General features: G+C 48.9%; 2 protein-coding genes across 2 annotated transcripts in view; both read right to left on the bottom strand.

Annotated features, from left to right (window-relative positions):
• Positions 1-333: 333 nt before the first annotated feature.
• Positions 334-9,431, bottom strand: LOC311179430 (signal-regulatory protein beta-1-like; the record flags this gene model as incomplete). Its single annotated transcript, XM_084246639.1, has 5 exons — positions 334-440; positions 1,697-2,026; positions 2,568-2,885; positions 4,689-5,048; positions 9,362-9,431. The coding sequence occupies 5 exons, from the start codon at positions 9,429-9,431 to the stop codon at positions 334-336; spliced, it is 1,185 nt and encodes a 394-aa protein (XP_084102765.1).
• A 506-nt stretch (positions 9,432-9,937) lies between these two features.
• LOC311179429 (basement membrane-specific heparan sulfate proteoglycan core protein-like) overlaps positions 9,938-26,163 on the bottom strand; it is a gene marked incomplete at both ends in the record, with an annotated part of 28,855 nt that continues 12,629 nt past the window's right edge. Inside the window, 6 exons of the mRNA XM_084246638.1 lie at positions 9,938-9,999; positions 14,428-14,535; positions 14,943-15,270; positions 15,800-16,119; positions 17,664-18,029; positions 22,571-22,697. Coding sequence (XP_084102764.1) covers positions 9,938-9,999; positions 14,428-14,535; positions 14,943-15,270; positions 15,800-16,119; positions 17,664-18,029; positions 22,571-22,697 — 1,311 coding nt within the window. The remainder of the gene's footprint in view (positions 10,000-14,427; positions 14,536-14,942; positions 15,271-15,799; positions 16,120-17,663; positions 18,030-22,570; positions 22,698-26,163) is intronic.

Below are 26,163 nucleotides of genomic sequence, written 5' to 3'. Positions count from 1 at the left end.
TTTCCACGCACGGAGTCCCCATGTTCAAAATATCTAGAGAAGGTCTCCAAGGGAGCCCCTCACTGAAGCCCTCTATTCAGGACACTGCCGGTTTCTTCCACAGCACCTCAAGGTTCCCCAGTCACTCTGGAACACCTTCTGCAGTTCCCCAAACACTTTCTGGATGCTGGGATGTTTAGAGGGACCTAAGCCTCCTGAGGGTGTTGAGGGAGGTGTGTCAGCTTCTCTTATTTCCCGGGACCCTGACCACCTGTGACCTGGGGGCTGCCCTCCTGCTGACCTTGCCCCTCCCGGGACAGACCTTGGCCTGCCCTCCCTCCCCAGGACTCACAGTCAGGGCCTCTGCTTCCTGTGCATGTAGGAGGCAGAGACACCCACCAGCAGCAGCACCTTGGGGCCCAGGAGGAGAGCGATGAGGAGTGGCATGGACTGCTCTTTGCCTGGAAGACAAGGGACAGGAGGCGCCATTAAGGACCACACCGGAGCCCTTCCCTGGGCCTCCACTACCCACTGGGCTCCCCTGGTCCATCAATCCTCTGAAGCTTAAACCTGCGTCCTTCTCTAGATTAAGGCAGAAAACAGGGTAAAGAGCTTCCTGAGGTGCCGGAGGGTGATGACCGGCTCTACTGATTATGAATGTGAGGTTCAGAGAGTTGAGGGGGCCCTGCAAGAGCAGAGTGACCAAAATAAGGAAAATCCATCACTGTCTGGTAGGATGATGCCAGATTTGCTCTTTGCATAAGAAGACTCAAACCTCAGGGTCTCGTGAGTGACCTACCACATGTGCGAGTAGAGTGGGGATGGCTCTTGGGGGAGGGAGTTCAGGCCGCCCGCTCCCCAGGGATGGTCTCCATGGTGGAGGGGGCCCTGCAGTGTCTGACCTGTGAGAACAGCTGGCTGGGGAGCACCTGGTGGGTGAGGAAAGGGCCTGATGTTTGGGCAGGGCTGTAATTGGGCCCTGGTGGGACCTGAGATGTGGGGTGTGCTCCTTGGGCCAAATCACCGGGGCCCCTTCTGTCCACTGGGGTGGCCGAGGACAGTGCAGAGAGCAGCTGCTTCTCTCCAGAAATGGTCTCTGCAGCCAACAGCTACTCAAAGGGGGAAAATTAATTCCCACCCGCCACTCTGTTGCTCCTTGACTCCTTTCTCTAAAACTCTAAAACCGCAGAGTATTGACGTGGACATGAAGTTACAGGGGACTGAATCTTGCAGTTTGTTTTTTTAGTGAGTCTTTGTGATGTTTGCCGGCCCATGCCAGCTCCAGACTTACACTCCCACAGAGACAGGCCAATACTTCACAGACAGAGGCGCAGCATCAGCCGGTGATGCTGAATATAGGGGTGTAGAGACCAGCACAGACTAGAGATTCAGTAGATTGTGGGGAGCCAGGAGGGGTGGCTGACCTGGCTGTTGCAGCCACTATGGGGGGCAGATGGCAAGAGCAGGACTGAGAGTGGGAGCATCACCTCCAACCCCCACTTTCTCTTTCATGCTTATGTCCATGACCTGCAATGCTCGGTTCTGAACACTTGACCTGTGGGCACTCAGGGTGTGAAAATTGGGATGAGGCGGCTCCTTTATATTCTGTTCATAGCTGTACATTCTAGATTATCAATAACACAAGAATTATTACTGGTGGCACTAAAAAAATAAGATAAAATATAAAAGGTTGGGTCAGTTGGAGCTGAGGCCTGACCTGAAGTTACATCTGTGTCCTGCTTGTCCTGGTGAGCTGAGGCTGCCAGGGTGAGGGCTTTGGAGACCGCAGGCTGCCCGTCATGCTCCACCTGGCAGGTGAGCACCACATTCCCCCTGTGGGCAGAAGCGTTCACCAGGAGCCAGCTCGTGCAGGTGAAGGTCCCATCCTTGTTCTCCAGGAGAGTCGAGGGTTTTTCTGTTCGGGACACGTTTCCGTTCTCCAACCAGGTCAGCTGTAGGTTCCGGGGGTAGAACTCCTTCACCTGGCAGGTGACATTCACCTGGTATCCTGCCACAGGATACTGGGAAACCTCCAAGGTGGGCGGGACTGTAACAGCACAGGGCAGAAGCTCTGACCTTATGGCAAAGATCCCAGGGGAGGGCCCCCATCGTTTGCCCCCACCGCAGCAGGTGTGTCACCCGGGACATGCTGGGAAGGCAGCCGGCCTCCAACACTGAGGCTCTCTCTACATGTGTGTGCGACCACTAAGCAGTGTGCCCATCCATTGTAGATGCTCAAGGACTGGAGGGTAATAGGAGGGAAATCAACAGGCCCCGCCCCTGCAGGCAACGGTGGGATCACAATCACTGTGGCAGATCAATGCCATCCCCAAGCACCTTGGGCAGGGCTATAGAGGGTGCCCAGTGATGTGGTGGCTATGGGTTAAGTTCAGGAAGCTGCCCACTCACTGCTGGGCACGTGGGAGGTGCTGCCCTGGCAGCTGCCGGGGAGACACGGGGAGTGACTCGCACATGCAGGGCTGGTGATGGCCAAGGATGGTGGGACTGGACTCTGGGACATCAGCGCCTGGAGCAAGTGGGGAGGAGCAGGCTGTGTCTCAGGCAGGGTTGGGCTGGGGGGTTCACACCTCGGATGGTCTCAGACAAGTTGGCTGTCCCGCGAAGACCGCCGCCCTGCAGGGTGACGTGGGCCACCTCGCAGATGACCTGGGAGCGGACGTCCCCCGGCGCCAGCTGCACCGTGGCTGTGCTGGAGACGTTGTAGGAAACGGCCTCTCCTGGGGGGTCTACGTTGGGCCGGGGGGCTGGCAGCTCTTTCCTATTTTTGAACCACTTCAGGCTGATGTCTCTGGGGGAGAAGCCGTGGGACTGGCAGGTGAAGGTCACCGTCTGCCCAGGGGTGGCCCTCTCTGGGGGTCCCGATACCACAGGGCGAGAGGGTTTGGCTAAGGAGGAACATTTGTAACAATAAGCGTGACTGACTCCCCAAGGATAAGCGGGTGACACTGTTTATAACTTCACCTGATGATTAAATGAGTGTGTCATCACCCTCATTTAGGGACACCCAGGTTCCCAGAGGTGAACCAGGACCAGGGAATGTTGACAGGGTTGCAGGCCTGGGTGCAGTTTCCCCCCCTCTAGCTCTGGGGGATTTCCCATCAGTCTGGGCTCAGGAACAACATGACCTTGGTCTCTATAGCTGTTCCTGACCTGCCAGCCTGGGAGCATTCCAAGGTCAGAGAAGCAACACAGGAGGAACTCAGCAGGACAGGGGACCTGTGGAGGCTGGAACCAGACTGCCAGTCCAGGAGAGGTGGCCGGGCACCTCCCTCACGCATCTGTGAAACTGGACGCATGCTCTTGCTCCTGGGATGCATGAGGGAAGCAGGCCGCGGAGGCAAGTTTCATAAGATAAACACAGATCAGGATGAGCCCAGGCCGGGTCTCCCAGCTGTCCCCGTGGGCGGTGAGGGATTTAATTCAAACTTTTCATTCTTTAAACAATTTCCGAGTAGGTCTCATCTGTGCCCAGCTCTGATTAAAAGGGAGGGTACAGATGATGGTGAATAGGGGTTCTCCTTGGCCTCAGGGTCAGGTTTGGCTGGAAAGAAGGATCCCTGAGCCTGAGGAAGCCAAGGCAGGCGTCTCTCAGTGTCATTAAATAAGAGACAGACACAGGCCTCGAAAGTGTCAGAAGCAACTTTCTCATCCTGGGGAGGGGCAGAGCCCCGGGGACCGTAGGCAGAACCGGCATGTGAGTGACCACTTTGGTCTCTGTTCTGCATCCTTGAGCCTCCATGTGTGTTTTTGTGCAAAGTGATCAAAGCCCCACCCGGACAGAGGAACGAGGATGTGTCCACTCAGGCAGGTTCACAGCAGGTGCTGACATCCAGCTCCTGTGGCTGCTGTCCCCGTCCTGGTCACCACCCACCTGAGACTGTCTGGGGTGGAGGGAAGCGTGTAGGGGACACAACCAGGAATGTCCAAGTCCTCTGCTGCTCTGAAGAACCCCATTGAGGAAAGCAGCAGACACCACTGATGGTGATTCTCTGCCTCTTGTTACTGGCCCGCTAGGAAGCCATTTGGGGGAATGACACCAACATATAAATGAGATCCGAGGTGTTTTCATGAAGGTTTCTCTTTATGGGAAGCTGCGGCATTTTGAAAGGAAGGAGGACAGACTTTCTCAGAGACATCTTGGGGTTCAGGCATAAGACCTGTGGGGATCTCAACCCCTGTTGGCAGCCACCTCAGCTCCCTTTTAAATATTTAGAGGTGGGAGGTTTTCCCAGGAATGAAGCTGAGTCCTAAACTGGGTGTCTTGCATCTTCCTTGGGCCCAGAGGGTGGGAATCCAACCCCAGTGCAGTGAGCTCTGTGGGGCGACTAGGGCCTCCATGAGCCCATGCTGTTCAGAAGCAGCACACCCCAAAATGTTGCTCACATGGACAGAGGAGCACAAGGAAACACTTTCGTTAGGGGAAAAAAAATGCAACTTTTCTTCAGACACCTGAGCTGTGCAGCCAGGTAGTCTAGGGTTCCAGACCGCATTCCCATTTCCCAGCCACATGACCTTGAGCACCAAGCATGACTTGTGCAGCCTCGACTTCCGCGGTCTGTAGAAGGGGGTGAATCAAGCCATGTAGATCAGCACCCACATCCACGCCTGACTCTTAGCTGTTGCTCACAGAGGAGGGCGTGACAGTGACCTGCTGCCACACGCGGGCGGGTGGCCCCCACGGTACTCACCACTCACGGTGACCTGCGTGCCTGGTCCTGACTTCACTTCTGTGTCAGGGCTCCCTTTCTGGAACCTCACACAGTAGTAGACCCCAGTGTCTGCTGGGGTGATGCTACTGATGCGAATGGAAAAGTCCTTGTTGTCTCTGACTGTGGCATCTGAGACACTGGTTACTCGGGGGAAGGGGACTTCTCCGCCTCTGAAACTGTAGGCTAACTGCCGGCCTGGACCCGACCCCCTGAACCACTTAGTATGGCCCACAGGGAGCAGGGAGGTCAGGGAGCAGCGCAGAGTGGCGGTCTCTCCGGCTGCCACCGACAAGGACTTGTCAGGCTGGATCACCTGCAGCTCCTCCTCGGCGGCTGCTCCTGCAGGAAAGCAAAGCATTTCCTTGTTCATCCTGCGTGACCCTGCGGGTTTTCTCAGTGTTATCACCAGGACCTGCTGACAAGTGCTCACCTCGGGGGCTCCTGGGCTCCACACATGGGAGTGTCAACACCTGTAACCCCCACAACGAACCTGTAATGTGAGGGTGTTCCTAATGAGGACACTGAGGCAAAGGGATGGTGAGGCGGCAGGTTTGGTGCCTGAGCCATCTCTGGAAGGGTCATGCTACACCAAATACTGGCTGGACACTTTGTGGTCTCAGGAGATGTTGCATTTCAGTCCTTTACATTCATGGACACGAGAGTCTTGAGACCATTGGTTGGGCGCGGAGGTGGTGGGTGTGTTGTAGAATGGTATTCAACAGCAAGAACCTCTGTGGGTCCAGCAACCTCTTCCATAGATCATGTGCTCATGACAGGGGTGTTCCCAGGGTGCTTGTATGAGCATGAGGTGCTGAGCTCCCTATAAGCAGTGAACGAGGTATTTAATAAAAGGAAACCATAGTCTCAAGCCTGGGCTTTTTTCCAATTCCACGATCATGGTGTATTTGTGTCTATTAGCACTATAATGTTTTTCTAAGAGTCAATGGCTTAAAATAATGAATTTCCATTAACAGAAGAAGGCATAAACACAATGTGGCATAAATGATGGAATATTACTCTGCCCTCAAGAGGGAATGAGATCATTTATGTCCTTTCAAATAGCTAAAATTTGACATTTTACTAAATAAAATGAACCAGAAAAAAAGGATTGATATACAGTTCTAATTACATGAAGTAGTTAGAATTAGCAAATTCATAGAGACAAGTAAGAGCACAAGGGTGACCTTGGTCTGCTGGGGGAGATTAATAGCGAATTTATTGTTGTGGGTACAGAGACTTCTCCCAGGATATTAAAAAGATTCTGACATGCATCCTGGTGACAGTTTGAAATAATGTGAACGTACTTGATGCCGCTGAATCACATCCTAAAAAAGGTTCAATGGTGAGTTTTATGTGATGTGTGTTTTGCCACAATGTAAAATACGTGGTCAGGCACGGTGACTACCCTGAGTCATGCCTTTGAGCTGGGCTAAGTGGCTCAAGGCTGGGGGACTTGAGAACCCTGCTCTAGAAGGTGGAGATGGAACCAGTGGGCAAGACAGCAAGGAGGGAGCGACCTCAGCCTATGTATGAAAAGAACTGTGGGTGTGCCCGTGTTGGGACCCTGGGTCATGAGCTTCAGGGACAGGAGTGGCCCGTGGTCCTCTACCTGCAGGTGCAGGACTTTGCTGTTCACTTTCACTGCAGCTGCACTACCTGGTTTCAGGAGATAACAGAGAAATGCCAGAACATTCCTTCTTGTTCAAAGTGTCCTAAAACAGGCATGAGCCCAGGTGGTAGGGCTATAAATCAGAGGAGCAGATTGTTGGTGGACTCAAACAAATCCTCTGACTTTTTTTATTTCTTAGGACACAATTTGCGGTTCATCTTGGCAGAGTGTGATCTGGGAAGACCCACCCACCTCCCACCCTTTGTCACAAACATGCCCTAAGGAGGCACAGGCTGTAGAGGGCGGGGCCTTTGGTGTGTCTCGATCACAGAGGGAGTGGTTAATTTCAAGGAGGATTTTGGGTGGTGGGGTAGACAAAAATGGTAAGAAATATGACTCTGGAGGGAGAAATGGAGGAGGGAAAGAAGGTCAGACAGTCAGCAGTAGCCACATGATGGGGAAGTGTCATCCCTGTCACTGTGGCTCCTGCGTTTACATCTCTGCCAGACCTTCTCCCTGAAAGCTGGACTTGTTCGGCCAAAGCCCCCTGGACATGGTGCTTGGATGGAAAAGCACAGCTCACAGTTGACAGGTCTCTCTCTGTCTCCTGAGGCCCCTTATTTTTCCAGAGGCTCAGACCCAAATATTTGCCTCTTTCTCTCCCTTCCAAATCCTGCAGGTCAGAGAATCTGTTGCTGCTTCATCACGTGTCGGAGGTCTGACCTCGCCCGTCTCTACAGCAGCCATCCTCATGCACCGGTGTTCCTTGTTTCTCCAAGGAATCTCTCTTATATGTTTTTTCTACTTGTCTCTCTGTCCAAGTGCTAGAATGACTAAAGCTAATGTCAGATCATCACGTCTCTCTCTGACTTTGCAGTGGCACCACTCACGGGAGCCCACATCCTTGAACAGAACAGAAAAGCCTCCACGCAGGGCCTCTGCCCGTGCTGCTCCCTGTCAGGAGGGCTCTAACCTAGAATCTACCTATCTCATCCCACACCTCCTTTAACCTTTGCTCAAGTTTCTCTCTCAGAGATGCCACCCACACTGTCCTTTAAAAAAATCCATCCTGCTCCAGATACTGGCAGTTCTCCTACCTGGGATACTTTCATTCTGTGCCCTTCACACGGGTCAGACCCTAACACACCGTGTCTTGGACTTAGTGTGTCTATTGTCTGCTGTCATTTCTCCCACTGAGACATAACCCAAGAGGGCAGCGACCTTGTCTCTTTCCTTTAAAACACACCTCTCTTGCCCGTAATAGCGCCTGACACAGAGTAGACTTTTGCACCTCCCGGAGACCCCAGTGTCTATTTTGAGCGGAAATCCCGAGAGTTTCCCCTGGAGATGACTTGGTCTAATATGCAAACAGCTTCCAGGAAGAGGAAGAACCCAGAGAAGAAAGTCACAAAGGCTCTTCCCTCACTCTCCCTTCCCCCACCCGCAAACAGAAGCTGCAGAAAGCTCCTGGGGAGGAGACGGGTCACACAGAACCGAGAAGGGTGGTGGTTAACCCGGGAACTCTACAGTCAGACGGTGTGAGTTCAGATCACAGCTCTACCAGTTAGGGTGAGTGACCTTGAACCTCTCTGTGCTTCCATTATTCCACCTGTAAGGAGGGGGATAAGTTAGCTGCCTCAGAGATAATGGTCACAGGAGATGACACCTCCAGGCCTTTACTGCTGTGTCTGGTACACGGTGAGGGTTCAAGAAATTGAAATGATTTTACTCATTGGATTTCCTGAGGCTGAGAGGCTTCTGGGGACATAGATGACAGAGATAGGAGTGCAGCTAGAATCACACGGGGATCATTGCTCTGTATCCTTCAGGAACCTGTACTTCCCCCTTCTTGTCTCCTCAGCCCATCCAGCCTGGAGGAGGAACTCCAAGGAGGAATGCACAGAATTCCACTCCCAGATTTCCTGAGGCCTGAACAGACGCTGGATGACAGCGCATGGGGAGAGGTGCAAACCCAGATGTGGGTGCAAGGACAGATGGAGACGGTCTAGGTGAGGCTCTGTGTTGCCATCCCCTTCTTTCCTCTTCACCCCCCTGCAGCAGGAGAGCAGGACTCCATGAAAATCATGCACACACTTTACTCTCTTACCAAGGGAGAAGAATTTTTTGTCTAATAGTTTCGAGAAGGACAAGGGGAATTTTGGAGAAGTAGAAGGGGAAGGAAGAGAGTAAGGAGACTCAGACTAAACTTTTGTCAATGTGCACTTCATGCAGACTGAGATATGATTGGGGAGAACAATGGAAAAAAACCGTTTCAAAAATCCCACGAGTGTGTGTGTCTGCACACTTCTCACACGTGTACATACATTCACATCCACCACAACATGTATTTGGAAATACATGTGAAGTGCTGCCCTGGCTTGCTAGTATACAAGGAGTATGTTTTGAGGATTGGGTATGTTAAATGCTCATTAAAAATATTGGTACATAGTAACCATCGAACTCATCATTAACAAAAGTTTGCCCGGACACACAGCAGAATTTCAACCCTGTCTTACCTCCTGTTTGTCTGTCCTAGATGTCTGTCCAATCTCTAACTTATGTTTTTTACTCCGTATGTCTAACTTTTCTGCAAGAGCCTCCACTGAGTAGCCAACAGCATAACATGGTAAAAAGAATGAATCCTGGAGTTCTTGGCCCTAGACTTGAATTCTGGTTTCTCCACAGACTTGGGTAGATGGCACTGGGCAAATTAGGCTCTCTGCCTCGGTTTCCCCTTCTGCAAAGCAGGGGCAATAATCATTGTTATAAACAGTTATGTTGTGAGTATCAACCAAGTTAACACACTCGTCAAACCATCATCTGTTTTCAGGTCTCTGATAACAGTCACAGGTGACAGAGCCACAGAAAAGGCTCTGACCCCCTGTTCCGTCCTCTCAAATAATGTCTAGTTCTTGGCTCTCTGTGGTAGCCCGGGGGATGAGCAGCGGGGGTGCTTATCCTTGTTTATCTGAATGCCCTACAACTCCTTGGCTAAAGAGGCATCCAGGGCAGGGAGGGGGGATCTTCCCATGGCCGTGCTCACCTGTGAGTCCCAGCAGTAAAGCCAGCAGCAGACAAGGAAACTGGTGGGTCCAGGAGGCAGGGGCAGGCATCCTGGAACTGGAGGAGCCTGCTCTGTCCGGGTGTGTGCTGGGGGCCCAGACTCTGCTCTGTGGAGAGGAGGCCCTTGTGTGATACAAGAGGAAGCGCATACCAGTAGTGAAATGAGGAGGTGTTGACACACTTCCACTGTGAAGCTGGGATGGAGGGAAGCTTAAGGTCAGGAGCTTCTCATGTTTTCAGAGACTTGTGCAGCCTCATAGAAATAGTGCTTCTTCCATCAGGGTGGCCTAGGCTCTCTCCACTTGCTTGCTACTCCCTCTTAGGGTCACAGTGATTCTCCATTCAGTAGCCCCAGGAAAAGAGAATCCCATAGGGATACAAGGTGTGTCTCACAGGCCCATGCCCAAGGCTCTAGGGTGACTGGCTGGTAGCCATTCTTGCCCCTCCACCAAAGTAACAGTCCAAGCACAGTCCAAGAGACTGCTGAGGATTACTATGGTGAGAACTAGGAAAGGTGTTTAAGAGACATTTGCCTGCAGTCATCTGTAACTGAGCATCAGAACACGGAGACGTCATCACTGCAGGTGACCAGCACGAGCTGTCCTGGGAGAGACTGGACTGGCCAAGGCAGACCAGGTAAAGTTCATGAGTTTCAAGTGTTTGTATCTCACTGAAGCTTAGGTGAGGATTTCCTTGCAGGAGTAGAATTACCCTTCAGTCCCTTTGTTACCCGGCCAGGAGTGGGTACCCCAGAAGCCCCAATCCTGCCTGCTCCAAATAGGTTCTGCCATCCACCATAGCAACACAAAACATGGAAGACTTTAATGGGAAGGAACTTTAATACAATTAGTAAACTATACAGGAAAGGCAAAGAATATAGTTTCTAAATCAAGCACCCAAAATTACTCATCCCCTCATGGGTAAAAGTCTACCCAAATGGGATTGGCCCAAAAAACGCCCAAAAGCCTGCCACAAGTCCAAAGCTCCTTCCAGTGGGGACCCACAGTAAAGGATCAGAAACAACCAGACAAGTCTGGGAGGAAAAGAGCAAAATCAAAACCAATATAAAATTTGCCATTGTTTGCCGTGGACCAGCACAGCGATGGATGATGAGGCCGTCTCAGGGTTGAGAGATTGCGCGGGGTGGTCAGGGATTGGGCGAATAAATGACACACAGACACACTTCAAGAGAGTGAAAATCTGAGTGTGATTTTCTCTGAGTTTGTGACCAGTATATATATGTTTTCTAAAAGCATAGGAACAGTGAACATCAGTGAACGAAGTCAGCTTGCTCATAGGTTTGGCTTATCATTGACAGGGCAGTGATCTATGTCGAAATATATCTGGACCTAGCCACATTCCTAAGTAGACAGGCTATAAACTCTTTCTTTTGTTCTATGTAATTATATTCTTGTTGCACTAACTACTACTACTACCTACTCATTTTTACTCATAATTAATTGTCATGGGTGAATTTATTTTATAATGCAGTTAAGATCAAGGGTACTAAAGTTAAGCACATAACAGAAAGATTATTAAACCAACAATTCTATTATTACACAGTGATTAGTAATGTTTCATTTGAATTAGCCTAATTATTAAATTACGTATGTTTTTTAATTAGCAACCAATGACCAGAAAAAGGAAAGATTTTAGAAAGACAGTTGTAGCAGAATAAAGTTTGTGGGCCTTGAGAGAGCGAGATAAGGTTCCGTGTGTTCAGCATTCCTTTTAACAATCTTCATGGCGGTTTCTGGTGGTCGTTATTTCTAACAGGCATCCGGCCTATCTAAGCTTTAGGGAGTTTGCTGTTCTCCCCCTGCACGCATGGTTCCTTGCCCACACCGGACCTCAGGGACCATGGAAACAGCCATTAGCCCTGAAGGTCACTGCAGGGGGAGGTGCAGCAATTGTTATCCTCCAAGACTCTCTCCCCCACATCTATTTCAACCAACCCTCGATGTTGGTAAAAATTGATTTTTGATCATTAGGTTAATGTTACAAAGTTACCCCCAAAGAAAACATACTAATAGTACTAGCAGGTGTCCTGTGCTCTTGCTGAATATAAGATCGATGCTCTGCACACAATTACAATCCTATACCATAGTCAAGAGTCATTGAAAACAGTAATAATACTTTTCTTGTCCACAGACTGGAAATTGTTAAAGACAGCTCTGACTAGAGACTCATCAAACCATTATGGGAAAACTCTAAAATTATGACTAGAAAGTCATAAAAGCAAAACTAAAACAGATGCATACCATGAATGGGAAAATAGAACACATGATTCTAAGATCACTTGGACCTAAACAGTCATGATGTTTTATCTATCTATCTATCTATCTATCTATCTATCTATCTATCTATCTATCTATCTATCTATCTATCCAAGCAATGGGTACAGTCAGAAGCGCGGGAGGGCAAGAGAATTCACCAGAGCCAGAGCGAGGAGCAAAACAGGAAAACTGATGAAGTACATTGGTGAGGGGAGCAGCAGGTGTGGCAGGAGAGGTCTGCGTGCCAGCGCTCAACCGCTGCACCACCAGGGAGGCCCCAGGATGTTTTAAATAAGAAAAAGTGGGAAACTTTGCTCAAAATGGTGTCAAAACTTATTACATGGACTTATTCTTGTCCGTGTAGCTTTGACTAAGAGATGAGAAGCTCAATGGAAAAAGATCTCTTAAAAAGAACCACACAAGTATATGGAAACTTGATATAAAGTGAAGGGGGCTGTGAAGTTCAGTGAGCACTTTGTAATAAATTATAACATGACTATTACTTATACACACACATGCACACAGCAGATCAGTGTAGCTATCAAAAGCATGAATTAAAAGAGCAACATTTGATCAGAAAGTGAAAACTGTTCTGTACAACAAGGCCCTCAAATGACACAACATGCAGCTCTGCAAGCCACCCTAGAAGGGTGAGGGGTGCTGTCCTGGATGGGGGAGGACACCAAGATAAGAATCTTATTGAGAAATTGTACTTCAAAGCACCAGGTAAAGCTTCAATATCCAGAATGAGAAGAATTAATAAAGTGTGGCATAGTCTTCAATAGAAGACTACAGAATAGTGGAAAAATCAGTCAATGGAGCTGCATGTATCAAGATGAATAAATCCCACAAACTGTGTTAAGCAATAAACTATAGGAGAACTTCCCGAGTGCTATAAACTGGATAATCACATTTATAAAATATTTAGAATATGCAACGTGAAATAAAATATTGTTTAAGTATGTGTATCTATGTTATAAAAGCACAATCATTTCTAAGGATATGACACACCAAATTTAGGGTAGTGTTTCTTCAAAGGGTCAAAAGAACACGATATTAGTATTTTGCAAAGATAGACCAGAAACTCCATGAATAATTATAGAGAAATCCTTCCATATTTCAGAATACAATAATGCGTATTCAACCTGTGATCTCAGCACATATGTATTAAAACATCTTGAGAGTTCAGTCAAGATAGGCTGTGTGCTTGCAGGAATATATCTCTTTCATCTTGGTTGTCCAGTCTGTGGCATGTGTAGCTGAGAGCAGTCTCCATGTGCCTCTGTGTTTCTGTGGTTCCTGTTGTAATTTCTCCTCTTCCATTTATATGGTAGTTACTTGAGTCCTCTCCCTATTTCTTGGTGAGTCTAGTTAATGGTTTTTATTAATTATTATATTTATCCTTTAAAAAACAGACTTTTCACTGATTTTTAAAAATGTCTCTAGAATCCCCATTTCAGTATTTCTGCTTGATGCCTGTCAGCCCCTCCCTCTGCTCACGTGGGGCTCACTTCGTGTGAGAGTCCACTGACGTGTGAGTGAGGATGTTACATGGAGTCTTTCTTTTCTCTGAATGTTCACCTTTAGCCAGATGGCTTCTTTTTACGAATGCATTGGATGCGTCCTCAGTCACGGGTGGATCAGCCAACAGAGGGCCCCTCTTGAACCCGCTCCTAGTTGAAATGTCACTTCAGGAATTCTCAACTTACTTAAATTATCACACCTCATTTATATAATGTCCTTAAAGGGCTACACGGGATGAGATAAAGGCATGCTTGTTATTGAATCAAAGCCAATTGCACTGTGGTTTTCTCATTAAAGCAAATTGTACGACATGCCCTAGTTTCTGTTTTCTTCCCTGGCTTGTGGCGGATGATGGTGGAACCAGCTCTGATGCAGTGACTGGCATCATCCCTTTCTGGTTCTCACTTCCAGCAGCCCCTTGTTCCCATCCCACTGCACTTTGGCCATGTGATGAGAACCGAAAGTGGGTGATTTGGAATTCTGCGGGTGTGCATTCCTGAGCGGACCCTGGATGAAGCCAGCTCTGGGGTCAGCCTGTGAGAAGGGACAGCGGGGTGGGGGCTGCAGGTCTCTGGGGGAGTGGTCTGGGGAGCAGAGTCTGTGGAGGCTCTTGTCCCTCCTCCTCTAGGAGGGCCCTTCAGGAAGGGAGGAGGCTGCAGAGCTGGAGGCTCAGGCAGCAGGGAGGAGGGAGGAAGCTGCAGGAGACATGTCCACATTGAATACCTGCTCCTGCTCAGGACGCACTCCCTGTGTGTCTCTCATGGCTCTGGTGCTGCTCTCTAGGGCAATCCCCGAGATAGGCCTCTGCACCCCAGCCTTCTCTATCGCCCTTGCGCTGACACCTCAGCCCTTCTGTGTCTCACACAGAGCCTCAGAAACACCTCAGAGCAGCAAACCTGGGACTGCTCTACACTCCTCTCATTGTGGATTCCTTTCCATCCACGGAGCCCCCATGTTCATATGATCTAGAGATGGTCTCCAAGGGAGCCCCAACTCAGGCCCTCCATTCAGGCCCTTGCCTGTATCTTCCACACCACCCAGGCCTCCCCAGTCACTCTGGAGCACCCTCTGCAGTTCCCCAAACACTTTCTGGATGCTGGGATGTTTAGAGGGACCTAAGCCTCCTGAGGGTGTTGAGGGAGGTGTGTCACTTCTCTTATTTCCCGGGGGCCCTGACCATGTGTGACCTGCTGAACTTGCCCCTCCCAGGACAGACCTTGGCCTGCCCTCTCTGCCCAGTACTTACAGTTAGGCCTCTGCTTCCTGTGCATGTAGGAGGCAGAGACACCCACCAGGAGCAACACCTTGGAGCCCAGGAGGAGAGTGATGAGGAGTGGCATCCACTGCTCTTTGCCTGGAAGTGACAAAGAGCCATTAGGAGGCCCCATTAGGCGCCACACTGAAATCCTTCCCTGAGCCTCCACTACCCACTGGGGTTCCCTGATCCATCAATCGTCTGAAGATTTAAACCTTCATCCTTCCTGGGATTAAGGCAGATGGTAAGAGCAGGACCAAAATGGGAGCATCAACTCCTGCCCCAACTTTCTCTCTTTAATGCTTATGTCCATGACCTGCAATGCTTCATTCTAAACACTTGACCTCTGGACACTCAGGGTGGAGGAAATGTGATGACGCAGCTCCTTTAAATTCTGTTCATAGCTATACATTCTAGATTATCAATAAAACATGAATTGTAACCTGTAACATTAAAAAAAATAAGTTAAAATATAAAAGGTTGGGTCACTGGAGCTGAGGCCTTACCTGGAGATACCTCTGTGTCTGGCTTGTCCTGGTGAGCAGAGGCCGCCAGGGTGAGGGCTTTGGAGACCGCAGGCTGCCCGTCATGCTCCACCTGGCAGGTGAGCACCACATTCCCCTTGTGGGCAAAAGCGTTCACCAGGAGCCAGCTCGTGCAGGTGAAGGTCCCATCCTTGTTCTCCAGGAAAGTCGAGGGTTTTTCTGTTTGGGACACGTGTCCATTCTTCAACCAGGTCAGCTGTAGGTTCTGGGGGTAGAACGCCTTCACCTGGCAGGTGACATTCACCTGGTTCCCTGCCACAGGGTACTGGGAAACCTCCAAGGTAGGTGGGACAGGGCAGAAGCTCTGACCTTATGGCACAGATCCCAGGTAAGTGCCCCATCACTTGCCCCCACCGTAGCATGGAGGTCAGCCGGGACATGCTGGGCAGGCAGGCGGCCTCCAACACTGAGGCTCTCTCTGCATGTGCGTGTGATCACTAAGCACTGTGCCCAGCACACAGTAGGTGCTCAAGGACTGGAGGGCAATAAGAGGGATCAACAGGCCCCGTCCCTGCAGGCAGCAGTGGGATCACGATCACTGTGGCAAATCAATACCTACCCCAAGCACCTCGGGCAGGGCTGTAGGGGGCGCCCGGTGTTGGGGTGGCTGTGGGTAAAGTTTGAGAAACTGCCTCCTCACTGCTGGGCACGTGGGAGGTGCTGCCCTAGCAGTTGCTGTGGAGACTGGGGGAGTGGCCCGCACACGCAGGGCTGGTGATGGCCAAGGACAGTGGAACTGGACTCCAGGACATCTGCGACTGGAGCGAGGAGGGTGGAGCAGGCTGAGTATCGGGTAGGGCTGGGGTGGGCAGGTTCACACCTTGGATGGTCTCAGACAAGTTGGCTGTCCCGCGAAGACCGCCGCCCTGCAGGGTGACGTGGGCCACCTCGCAGATGACCTGGGAGCGGATGTCCCCTAGTGCCAGCTGCACCGTGGCTGTGCTGGAGACGCTGTAGGAAACGGCCTCTCCTGGGGGGTCCACGTTGGGCCGGGGGGCTGGCAGCTCTTTCCTATTTTTGAACCACTTCAGGCTGATGTCTCTGGGGGAGAAGCCGTGGGACTGGCAGGTGAAGGTCACCATCTGCCCAGGGGTGGCCCTCTCTGTGGGTCCCGATACCACAGGGCGAGAGGGTTTGGCTATGAAAGAGCATTTGTAACAATAAATGTGACTGTGACTCCCACCAAGGATAAGCAGATGACGCTGTTTATAACTTCACCTGGTTATTGTTTTGTCTCTAGTAGTGCTGGGGTGTCATCACCCTCATTTAGGGACACCCAGGTTCCCAGAGGTGAACCAGGATCGGGGCAGGGTGATAGGGTTGCGGGGGATTTCCAGAGTCTGGGCTCAGGAACAACATGACCTCAGTGTCTATTGCTGTTCCTGGCCCGTCACCCCGGAAGCCCTTCCAAGGTCAGAGAAGCATTCACAGAAGGAATGCAGGACATGGGGGCCCCATGGAGGCTGGCACCTGCCTGCCAGCCCTGGAGAGGGTCCAGGCACCTCCCTTCCTCATCTGTGAAATGGGGGGCAGGCTCTCTCTCTGGGGTGCGTGAGGAAAGCAGGCCACTGAGGCAAGATTCAGAAGATAAACTCGGATGAGTAATAAGCACAAGTCTGGTCTCCCAGCTCTCCCCACGGGCGGGGAGGGATTTACTCCAAACTTTCCATTCTTTAAGCAATTTCTCAAGTAGGTCTCATCTGTGCCCAGCTCTGATTTTGAAGGGAAGGGTCAGAGGGCTGTGAATTGAAGTTCTCCTTCTACTCGGAGTCAGTTTTGGGTTGGAAACAAGGATCCCTGAGTCTGAGGGAGCCGAGGTGGGCGTCTCTCCGTGGTCAGAGCTAGAAAGAGGCAGAAGCGCCTCCCTCATACTGGGGAGGCGCAGAGCCCAAATCTCCCCACCCAGGATGGACCTCATGAGTGACCCCCTTGTGTCTCTGTTCTGCATCCTTGAGCCTCCGTGTGTGTTTCTGTGCAAAGTGGTCAAAGCCCCACTGGGCAGAGGAGTGAGGACGTGCCCAGCATGGGCGGGTTCACAGCAGGTGCTGATAACCAGCTCCTGTGGCTGCTGTCCCCGTCCCGGTCACCACCCATCTTGGGGTGGCGGGGTAGCAGCAGGGCAAACACCCAGGAAAGTGGCAAGTCCTGCTGCTGCTCTGAAGACCTGATTAAGAAAAGCAGCAGAAATGACTCCTGGTGATTCTCTGTTTCTTCTTGTCACAGGCCCGCTAGAGAGCTGTTTGGGGGGATGACACCAACACACAAATGAGATCTGAGGTGTTGTCATGAAGTTTTCTCTTTCCGGAAAGCTGCAGCACTTTAAAAGGACAGATTTTCTCAGGGACAACTTCGGGGTCAGGCAGAAGGGACCTGGGGATGCCAGCCCCTATTGGCAGCCAACTCAGTTCCCATTTAAATGCCATTCAGAAACAGCACACCCCGGAAAGTTTTTCACATGGACACTGGAGCCCAGGAGATACTTGTAAGGGGGAAAATGACCTCACTCCCATTTCTGAGCCTTGCGACCTTGAGCCTTGACTTTCCCAGTCTGTAGAAGGGGGTGAATCAAGCCATGTAGATCAGCACCCACCACCACGCCTGACTCTTAGCTGTTGCTCACAGAAAGGAGGGCGTGACAGTGACCTGCTGCCACACACGGGCGGGGGCCCCCACGGTACTCACCACTCACGGTGACCTGCGTGCCTGGTCCCGACTTCACTTCTGTGTCAGGGCTCCCTTTCTGGAACTTCACACAGTAGTAGGCCCCGGTGTCTGCGGTGGTGATGTTACTGATGAGGATGGAAAAGTCCTTGTTGTCTCTGATTGTGCCATCTGAGACACTGGTTACTTGGGGGAAGGGGCCTTCGTCTGTTGCTCCTTTGAAACTGTAGACTAACTGCCGGCCTGGACCCGACCCCCTGAACCACTTAGTAGGCCCCACAGGGAGCAGGGAGGTCAGGGAGCAGCGCAGAGTGGCCGTCTCTCCGGCTGCCACCGACACGGACTTGTCAGGCTGGATCACCTGCAGCTCTTCCTTGCCGGCTGCTCCTGCAGGAAAGAAAAACAATTCCTTGTTCATCCTGCGTGACCCTGCGGGCTTTGTCAAGCATTATCACAAGGACCCGCTGACAGTGCTCACCTCGAGGGGGGGGGCCTGGGCTCAGCACATGGGGGTATTATCACCTGGAACCCCCACAATGAGCCTGTAATGTGAGGCTGTGCCAAATGAAGTGGCAGGTTTAGTGCCTGAGGCCTCTCTGGAAGGGTCATGTTCACCAAATACTGGCTGGATACTTTGTGGTTTCAGGACATGTTGCATTTTCAGTTCTTTAACATGATGGACCAGGTGAGTCTTGAGACCATTGGTTTGTGAGTGGCAGTGATGGGTGTGTTGGTAGGATGTCCTTGAATGGCAAGAAACTCTGTGCGTGAAGCAACCTCTTCCTGAGATCACATGCTTATGGAAGGGGCTGTTCCCTGGCCTGGGTGCTTGAATGACCAGGAGGTGCTGAGCTCCCGACACACAATGAACGAGGTATTTAAAAAGAAGGAAAACATAGTCTTAAGCCTGGAATTCTTTTTTCCAATGCCATGATCATGTGTATTAGTGTCTATTACTTCTATCATTTTTTCCCAAAACTCAATGGCTCATAATAATGAATTTCCATTAGCAGATGAGGCATAAACAGAGTAATGTCCTTTTACATAGATAAACCTTGACAATATTTTGCTAAAAAAAAAATAAGGCAGGAAGAAAAAGACTGATCTATAGTTCTAATTATAGGAAAGTGTTAGGTGAATTTGTGCAGAGAAGTAGTAGGATGGAGGCTATCTGGGGCTTCTGGGATAGAATGATAGGGAATTTATTGTTGGATGTGTACAGTTTTCTCCTAGGATGTTAAAAAGATTGTGAACTGTATTTTGTTAACAGATTGAAAAATTGTGAATGTACTTGATTTTGTGAATTATAAACTAAGAAGTGGTTCAATGGTATGTTTTATGTGTGTTTTGTCACAATAAAAGGTATGTGGTCAAGCAAAGTGACTCCCCTGATTCATGCCTTTGAGCTGGGCTAAGTGGCTCAAGGCTGGGGACTTGAGAACCCTGTTCTAGAAGGTGGAGATGGAACGAGCGGGCAAGACAGCAAGGAGGGAGCCGACCTCAGGCTGTGTTTGAAAAGAACCCTTGGGAGGGGGGTGTTCATGTGGTGACCCTGAGTCATGAGCTGCAGGGACAGGAGTGGCCCGTTGTCATCTACCTGCAGATGCAGGACTTTTCAGTTCACGTTCACTGCAGCTGCACTGGCCAGTTTATGGAGACACCAGAGACATGAGAGAACATTCCTTTGTGTTGAAACTGTCCTAAAACAGGCATGGGCTCAGGTGGCAGGGCCAGGACTATAAATCAGAGAAGCAGATTGTTCTTGGACTCATACAATCCTCTGACTTTTTTTTTATTTCTTAAGAGAAATTTCAGTTCGCTTTTGCAGAGTGTGAGCTGGGAAGGCCCACCCACCTTGTACCCTTTGTCACAAACATGCCACCTAAGGAGGGACATACTCTTGGGGGGGTCCTTTGGTGTGTCTGGAAAATGGAGGGGGAGGTTAATTTTAAGGAGGATTTTGGGGGTGTGGGGTAGACAAAAATGAGAAGAAATAGGAATGAATCTGGAGGGAGAAATGGAGAAATAGATGTAGAGGAAAAGAAGGTCAGATAGTAGCCGGAGCCACAAGTGGGGAAGTGTCATTAGAGTCTCTGTGGCTCCTGCATTTACATCTCAGCCCACACCTTTCTCCTGAAATTGGACTTGTACAGCCCAAGCACCCTGGACATGATGCTTGGATGGAAAAGGACAGCTCACAGTTGACAGGTCTCTCTATGTCTCCTGAGGCCCCTTATTCTTCCAGAGGCTCAGGTCCACACCCTTGGCTCTTTCTCTTCCATCCAAAGGCTGCAGGTCAGAGAATCTGTTGCTGCTTCATCATGTGTCTAAGGTCTGACCTCTCCCGTCTCTACAGCAGCCGTTCTCATGCACCGGTGTTCCTCGTTTCTCCATGAAATGACCCCTTAAATGTTCTAGTTGCCTCTCTGTCCAAGTGCTAGCATGATTAAAGCTAATGTCAGATCATCACTTCTTTCTTTAGATTTTGCAGTGGCACCACTCACGGGAGCCCACATCCTTGAACAGAACAGAAAAGTCTCCTCGAAGGGCCTCTGCCCATGCTGCTCCCTGTCAGGAAGGCAATTCCCCCAAACTCCACTGGCTCATCCCACACCTCCTTTAACCTTTGCTCAAGTTTCTCTCTCAGAGATGCCCACCATCACTGCCTTGTTTAAAATATAGCCTGCTGCAGTTATTTGCAGTTCTCTTATCTAGGAATACTTTCATTTGTTGCCCATAACCCTGATCCTCCCCTAATACACTGTATTTTATACTTATTTAGTGTGTCTATTGTCTGCTGTCATTTCTCCCACTAAGACATAACTCCAAGAGGGCAACAACTTTGTTTCTTCAGCAACACTCCTCTCATTCCTGTAACAGCTTCTGACACATAGTAGGTGTGCAATAAATGGTTGATCATGTGATTGTCCAGTGCTACACCTTCCTGAGACCCGACATCTATTTTGGGCCGTAATACCCAGAGTTTCCCATGGAGATATTTGGCCAAAGATAAAAACAACTTCCAGGAAGAGGAAGAACTCAGGAGAGAAAGTCACAAACCCTCTTTCCCTCACTCTCCCTTCCCCCACCCGTGCACAGAAGCTGCAAAAAACCCTCTGAGGTCGAGACGGGTCACACGCATCCAAGAAGGGTGGTGGTTAACCCGGGAACTCTACAGTCAGACCGTGTGAGTTCAGATCGCAGCTCTACCAGTTAGGGTGAGTGACCTTGAACCTCTCTGTGCTTCTGTTATTCCACCTGTAAGGAGGGGGATAATTTAGCTGCCTCAGAGATAATGGTCACAGGAGATGACACCTCCAGGCCTTTCCCGCTGTGTCTGGTACATGGTGAGGGTTCAAGAAATTGAAGTGATTTTACTCATCGGATTTCCTGAGGCTGAGAGGCTTCTGGGGACATAGATGACAGAGATAGGAGTGCAGGTAGTATCACACACAGGGATCATTGCTCTGTATCCTTCAGGAACCTGCACCTCCCCCTTCTTGTCTCCTCAGCCCATCCAGCATGGAGGAGGAACTCCAAGGAGGAATGCACAGAATTCCACTCCCAGCATGGGGAGAGGTGCAAACACAGATGTGGGCGCAATGACAGATGGAGACTGTCTAGGTGAGGCTCTGTGTTTCCATCCCCTTCTTTCCTCCTCACCCCCTTGCAGCACGAGGGCGGGACTCCAAGAAAATCATGCACACACTTTACTCTCTTACCAAGGGAGAAGAATTTTTTGTCCAATAGTTTAAGAAAGGAAAGGGGAAATTTTAGAGAAGTAGAACAGGAAGGAAGAGAGTGGAGGGACTCTGAAAACTAAACATTCGTCAATGTGCACTTCATGCACTGTGAATTGATTGGAGAGAACAATGGAAGAACCCTTTTCAAAATCCCACAAGTGTGTGTGTCTGAACACTTCTCACACCTGTACATACAGGCAAATATACCACAATATGCATTTGGAAATACATGTGAAGTGATGTCCTGGCTTGCTAGTATACAAGGAGTATGTTTTGAGGATTGTGTATGTTAAATTCTCGTTAAAAATATTGGTACATGGGCCTCCCCTAGTGGCGCAGGCTGTTGAGCGCCACACTGTGAAGCTGTCCGCAGCCTCTGCAGCGCCGGTTTGATCCCGGCCAGCTGGCGAGGGTCCCACATGGAGTGGCAGACCTCTCCTGTCGCGCACACTGCTCCTCTCAGCAGTGTATTTCGTCAGTCTGCTTATACTGCTCCCCATTCTGTCTCTGGTGAATCCTCTCACCCTCCTGTGCCTCTGACCTGTACCCCGTTCTTGTATAAAATAAATAAATGAATCTTTTAAAAAAATTGGTACATATAACTATCTAACACATCATTAACAAAAATTTGGAAGAACACACAGCAGTATTTCAAACATTTCCTACCTCCTGTTTGTCTGTCCTAGGTCTCTGTCCTATCTCTAGCATCTTTTTGTTTCTCCATATGTCTAACTTTTCTCCAAGAGCCTCCACTGAGTAGCCAACAGCATAACGTGGTAAAAAGAATGAATGCTGGAGTTCTTGGCCCTAGGCTTTAATTCTGGCTTCTCCACAAACTTGGGTAGATAGCACTGGGCAAGTTATGCTCTCTGCCTCGGTTTCCCCTTCTGCAAAGCAGGGGCAACAATCGTCATTATAAACAGTCATGTTATGAAGATAAGATCAGCCAAGTTAATTCACTCATCAAACTATCATCTGTTTTGATGTCCCTGATAACAGTTGCAGGTGACAGATTACAGAAAAGTTGCTCAGTTCCCTGATTCTGTGCTCTCAAGTAATGTCTAGTCTTGGCTCTCTCTTGTAGCCCCTTGGGGGCTTACCCTTATTTACCTGAATGCCCTACATCTCCTTGGCTAAAGAGGCATCCAGGGCAGGGAGTGGGGATCTTCCCATGGCCATGCTCACCTGTGAGTCCCAGCAGTAAAGCCAGCAGCAGACAAGGAGACTGGTGGGTCCATGAGGCAGGGGCAGGCATCCTGGAACTGGAGGAGCCTGCTCTGTCTGGATGTGTGCTGGGAGCCCAGACTCTGCTCTGTGGAGAGGAGACCTGCCTGCGATGCAAGAGGAAGCTCACATCAGTGGGGAAATGACGAGGTGTTGACACACTTTCACTGTCATTTTGAGATAAGAGGGCAGTTTCAAGGTCAGGAGTTCCTCATATGTTTTCATAGAAATTGTGCCTCACTTCTGGGCCTGTTCTCTCTCCACTTCCTTGCTACCCCCTCTTGGGGTCATGGTGATTCTCCATTCAGTAGACCTAGGCAAAAAGAATCCAATAGGGATAAAGGGTGTGTCCCACAAGCCTACGTCCAGGCCTCTAGGGTGACAGGCTGGTAGCCAGTCTCTGCTGCCTTCACCAAGAGCTGCTCTCAGTCCAAGGGCCCGCTGAGGACTACAATAGTGAGAAACTAGGAAAGGTGTTTAAGAAGACATTTGCCTGCAGTAGCCTGTAACTGAGCATCCAGAACATAGAGATGTCATCACTACGAGTGACTTGCGCGAGCTGTCCTGGGAGAGACTGGACTGGTCAAGGCTGACCAGCTAAGGTTCATGGGTTCCAAGTGCCTGTGGCCCACTGAAGCTCAGGTGAGGATTTCCTTGCAGTGAGTAGAAATTCCCTTCATCCCTTTGTTACCCAGCAGGGAGAGGGACACCGCAGAGCCTCTAATCCTGCCTGTTATAAATAGGTTCTGCCATCTGCCATATCAACACAAAACATCAAAGACTTTAATGGGAAAGAACTTTAAGACAATTAGTAAACAATACATGAAAAGCAAAGAATATGGTTTCTAAATCATGCACCCAATGTTACTCATCCCTTCATGGGTAAAAGTCCACCCAAATGGGATTGGCCCAAGGCAAGGTCCAAAAGCCTGCCACAAGCGAAAGCATCTTCCAGTGGGGACCCACAGAAAAGGATCAGAAACAACCAGACAAGTCTGGGAGGAAAAGAGCAAAATCAAAACCAATATAAAAATTGCCATTGTTATCCTCCACAGTTCTCTCACCTACCTCTGTTTCAACCAGTCCACAACCAAAAGGCAAGCACAGTTTTTCCTGTGTCTCTCTCTCCATGTGCCTCGTCCAGGTCCCTGTCTCTCCATCCTGCTTCCTTCCTTCTTCCATCCCTTCTGCAGCTTCTTCTTCTTCTCTTTTGCCCCATTCTCCTTTGGGTGGGGCAGGAAACCTGGAACCTCCCCCTTTCGTGGGGACAACCTTGTTACACCTTGACACAAGTTCAAAAACCTCACACTGTGTATAATGTAATCATGTAGGGGGGGTCTATTTTTAACTAGGTATAGTGTGACTCCTTCAGGCAATATACTGAAAAGGGTCATAGAAAATACAACAGGGTGATATCAGGTGGATGAAGATAGAAAATACAACAGGGTGATATCAGAGTGATGAGGAGATCAGGGTGATGAGGATAAAAAATACAACAGGGTGATATCAGCGTGAGAGGTATGAGATTGGGGTAACTGAACAGTGTATATCCATCAGCCCAGTGGGGAGACAATAAATAATTTCTAAGAGAGAGAAACCAAAACATAGCAATACAAGTATATTCTCTCTGAGATATGGCAGTAAAATCTAAAACACTGAGTTAAAGCATTGAAAAGAGTTACTTCTGGGAGGAGGAAATGGTGTGAGGTTAGGTGACCACAGCTTTCCTATTAGAACTTGTGGAACTACTTGACTTTCAAGCCATGTGCATATGTACCTTTGATGTAGGTAAATATTGATTTTCGAACATTAGGTTAATGTTATAATGGTTACCCCCAAAGAAAACATACTAACAGTACTAGTAGGTGTCCTGTGTTCTTGCTGGATATAAGATCAATGCTCGAACACAATTATAATCCTATACCACAGTCAAGAATCATTGAAAACAGTAATAATACTTTTTTTATGTCCACAGACTGGAAATTGTTAAAGCTAGCTCTAACTAGAGATTCATCAAACCATCATGGGACATCTCTAAAATTATGAATTAAAAGTCATCAAAGCAAAACTAAAATAGATGCATATCATGAATGGGAAAACTCAATCCTGGAAAGATGTCACTTGACTAAAATAATATGTAAATTCAATGTGATCAAATAATAATTCTAAAAGGGTTTTTCAAGAAACTTGACAACGTGATCCTAAGATCACTTGGACCAAGAGTCATGACAGTTTTAAATAAGAAAAGGTGGGAAACTTTGCTCAAAATGGTCTCAAAACTTATTACATGGACTTATCTTGTCCGTGTAGCTTTGACTAAGAGATGAGCAGCTCAGTGGAAAAAGATCTCACAGGAAGAACCACACAAGTATATGGAAACTTGATATAAAGTGAAGGTGGCTGTGACGATCAGTGAGTCTTGGTAATAAATTATAACATGACTACCACTTGCACACTCACACACATACACACACACACACACAATATCAGTGTAGCTAGATCAAAAGCATGAATTAAAAAAGCAACACTTGATCAGAAAATGAAAACTGTTATGCACAACAAGGCCCCCAAATGACACAACATGCAGCTTTACAGTTCACGCTTGAAGGGCGAGGGGTGCTGTCCCGGATGGGGGGAGGTCACCAAGATAAGAGTCTTAATGGGAAGTTGTACTTCAAAGCACCCGGTAAAGTTTCAATATCCAGAATGAGAAGAATTAATAAAGTGTGGCATAGTCTTCTATTGAAGACTACAGAATAGTGGAAAAATCAATCAGTGGAGCTGCATGTATCAAGATGAATAAATCCCACAAGCTGTGTTAAGCAACAAACTATAGGAGAACTTCCCGAGTGCTATAAACTGGATAATCGCGTTTATAAAACATTTAGAATATGCAAAGTAATATTAAATATTGCTTAAGTATGTGTATCTATGTTATAAAAGCACAATCATATCTGAGGATACGAAACACCAAATTCAGGGTAGTGTTTCTTCAAAGGATCAAAAGAACACGATATTGGGAAGACTGGCTCATAGCGCAAGAGGTTAAGCTCAGCACTATGAAGAAATCCAGTCTCTGTAGCACAAGTTCGATCCCCAGCAGGCCAGGAAGCAGCCCATATGGTGCAGCAGACCTCTCCTGCCTCACTTGCTGCCCCCTCAGCAGTGTGTTTCAGCCTGTTCTGTTCCCCACTCTGTCTCTGGTGGATCCTCTCAACCTCCCGGCATCTCTGGCCTGTACCCAGCTCTTGTATGCATAAATCAATATAGCTTAAAAAAAAAAAGAACATGATATTAGTATTTTGCAAAGATAGACCAGAAACTCCATGAATAATTATAGAGAAATCCTTACATATTTCAGAATAGAATAATGCGTATTCAACCTGTGGTCTCAGTACATATGTATTAAAACTTCTTGAGAGTTCAGTCAAGATAGGCTGTGTGCTTGCAGGAATATATCTCTTTCATCTTGGTTGTCTAGTCTGTGGCATGTGTAGCTGGTAGCAGTCTCCATGTGCCTCTTTGTTTCTGTGGTTCTTGTAATTTATCCTCTT

The sequence above is a fragment of the Talpa europaea genome (assembly GCF_964194135.1).
Source record: "Talpa europaea genome assembly, chromosome: 11".
Lineage (NCBI taxonomy): Eukaryota > Metazoa > Chordata > Mammalia > Eulipotyphla > Talpidae > Talpa > Talpa europaea.
The sequence above is the reverse complement of the archived record's forward strand: the minus strand, read 5'-3'. Positions and strand labels throughout refer to the sequence as shown.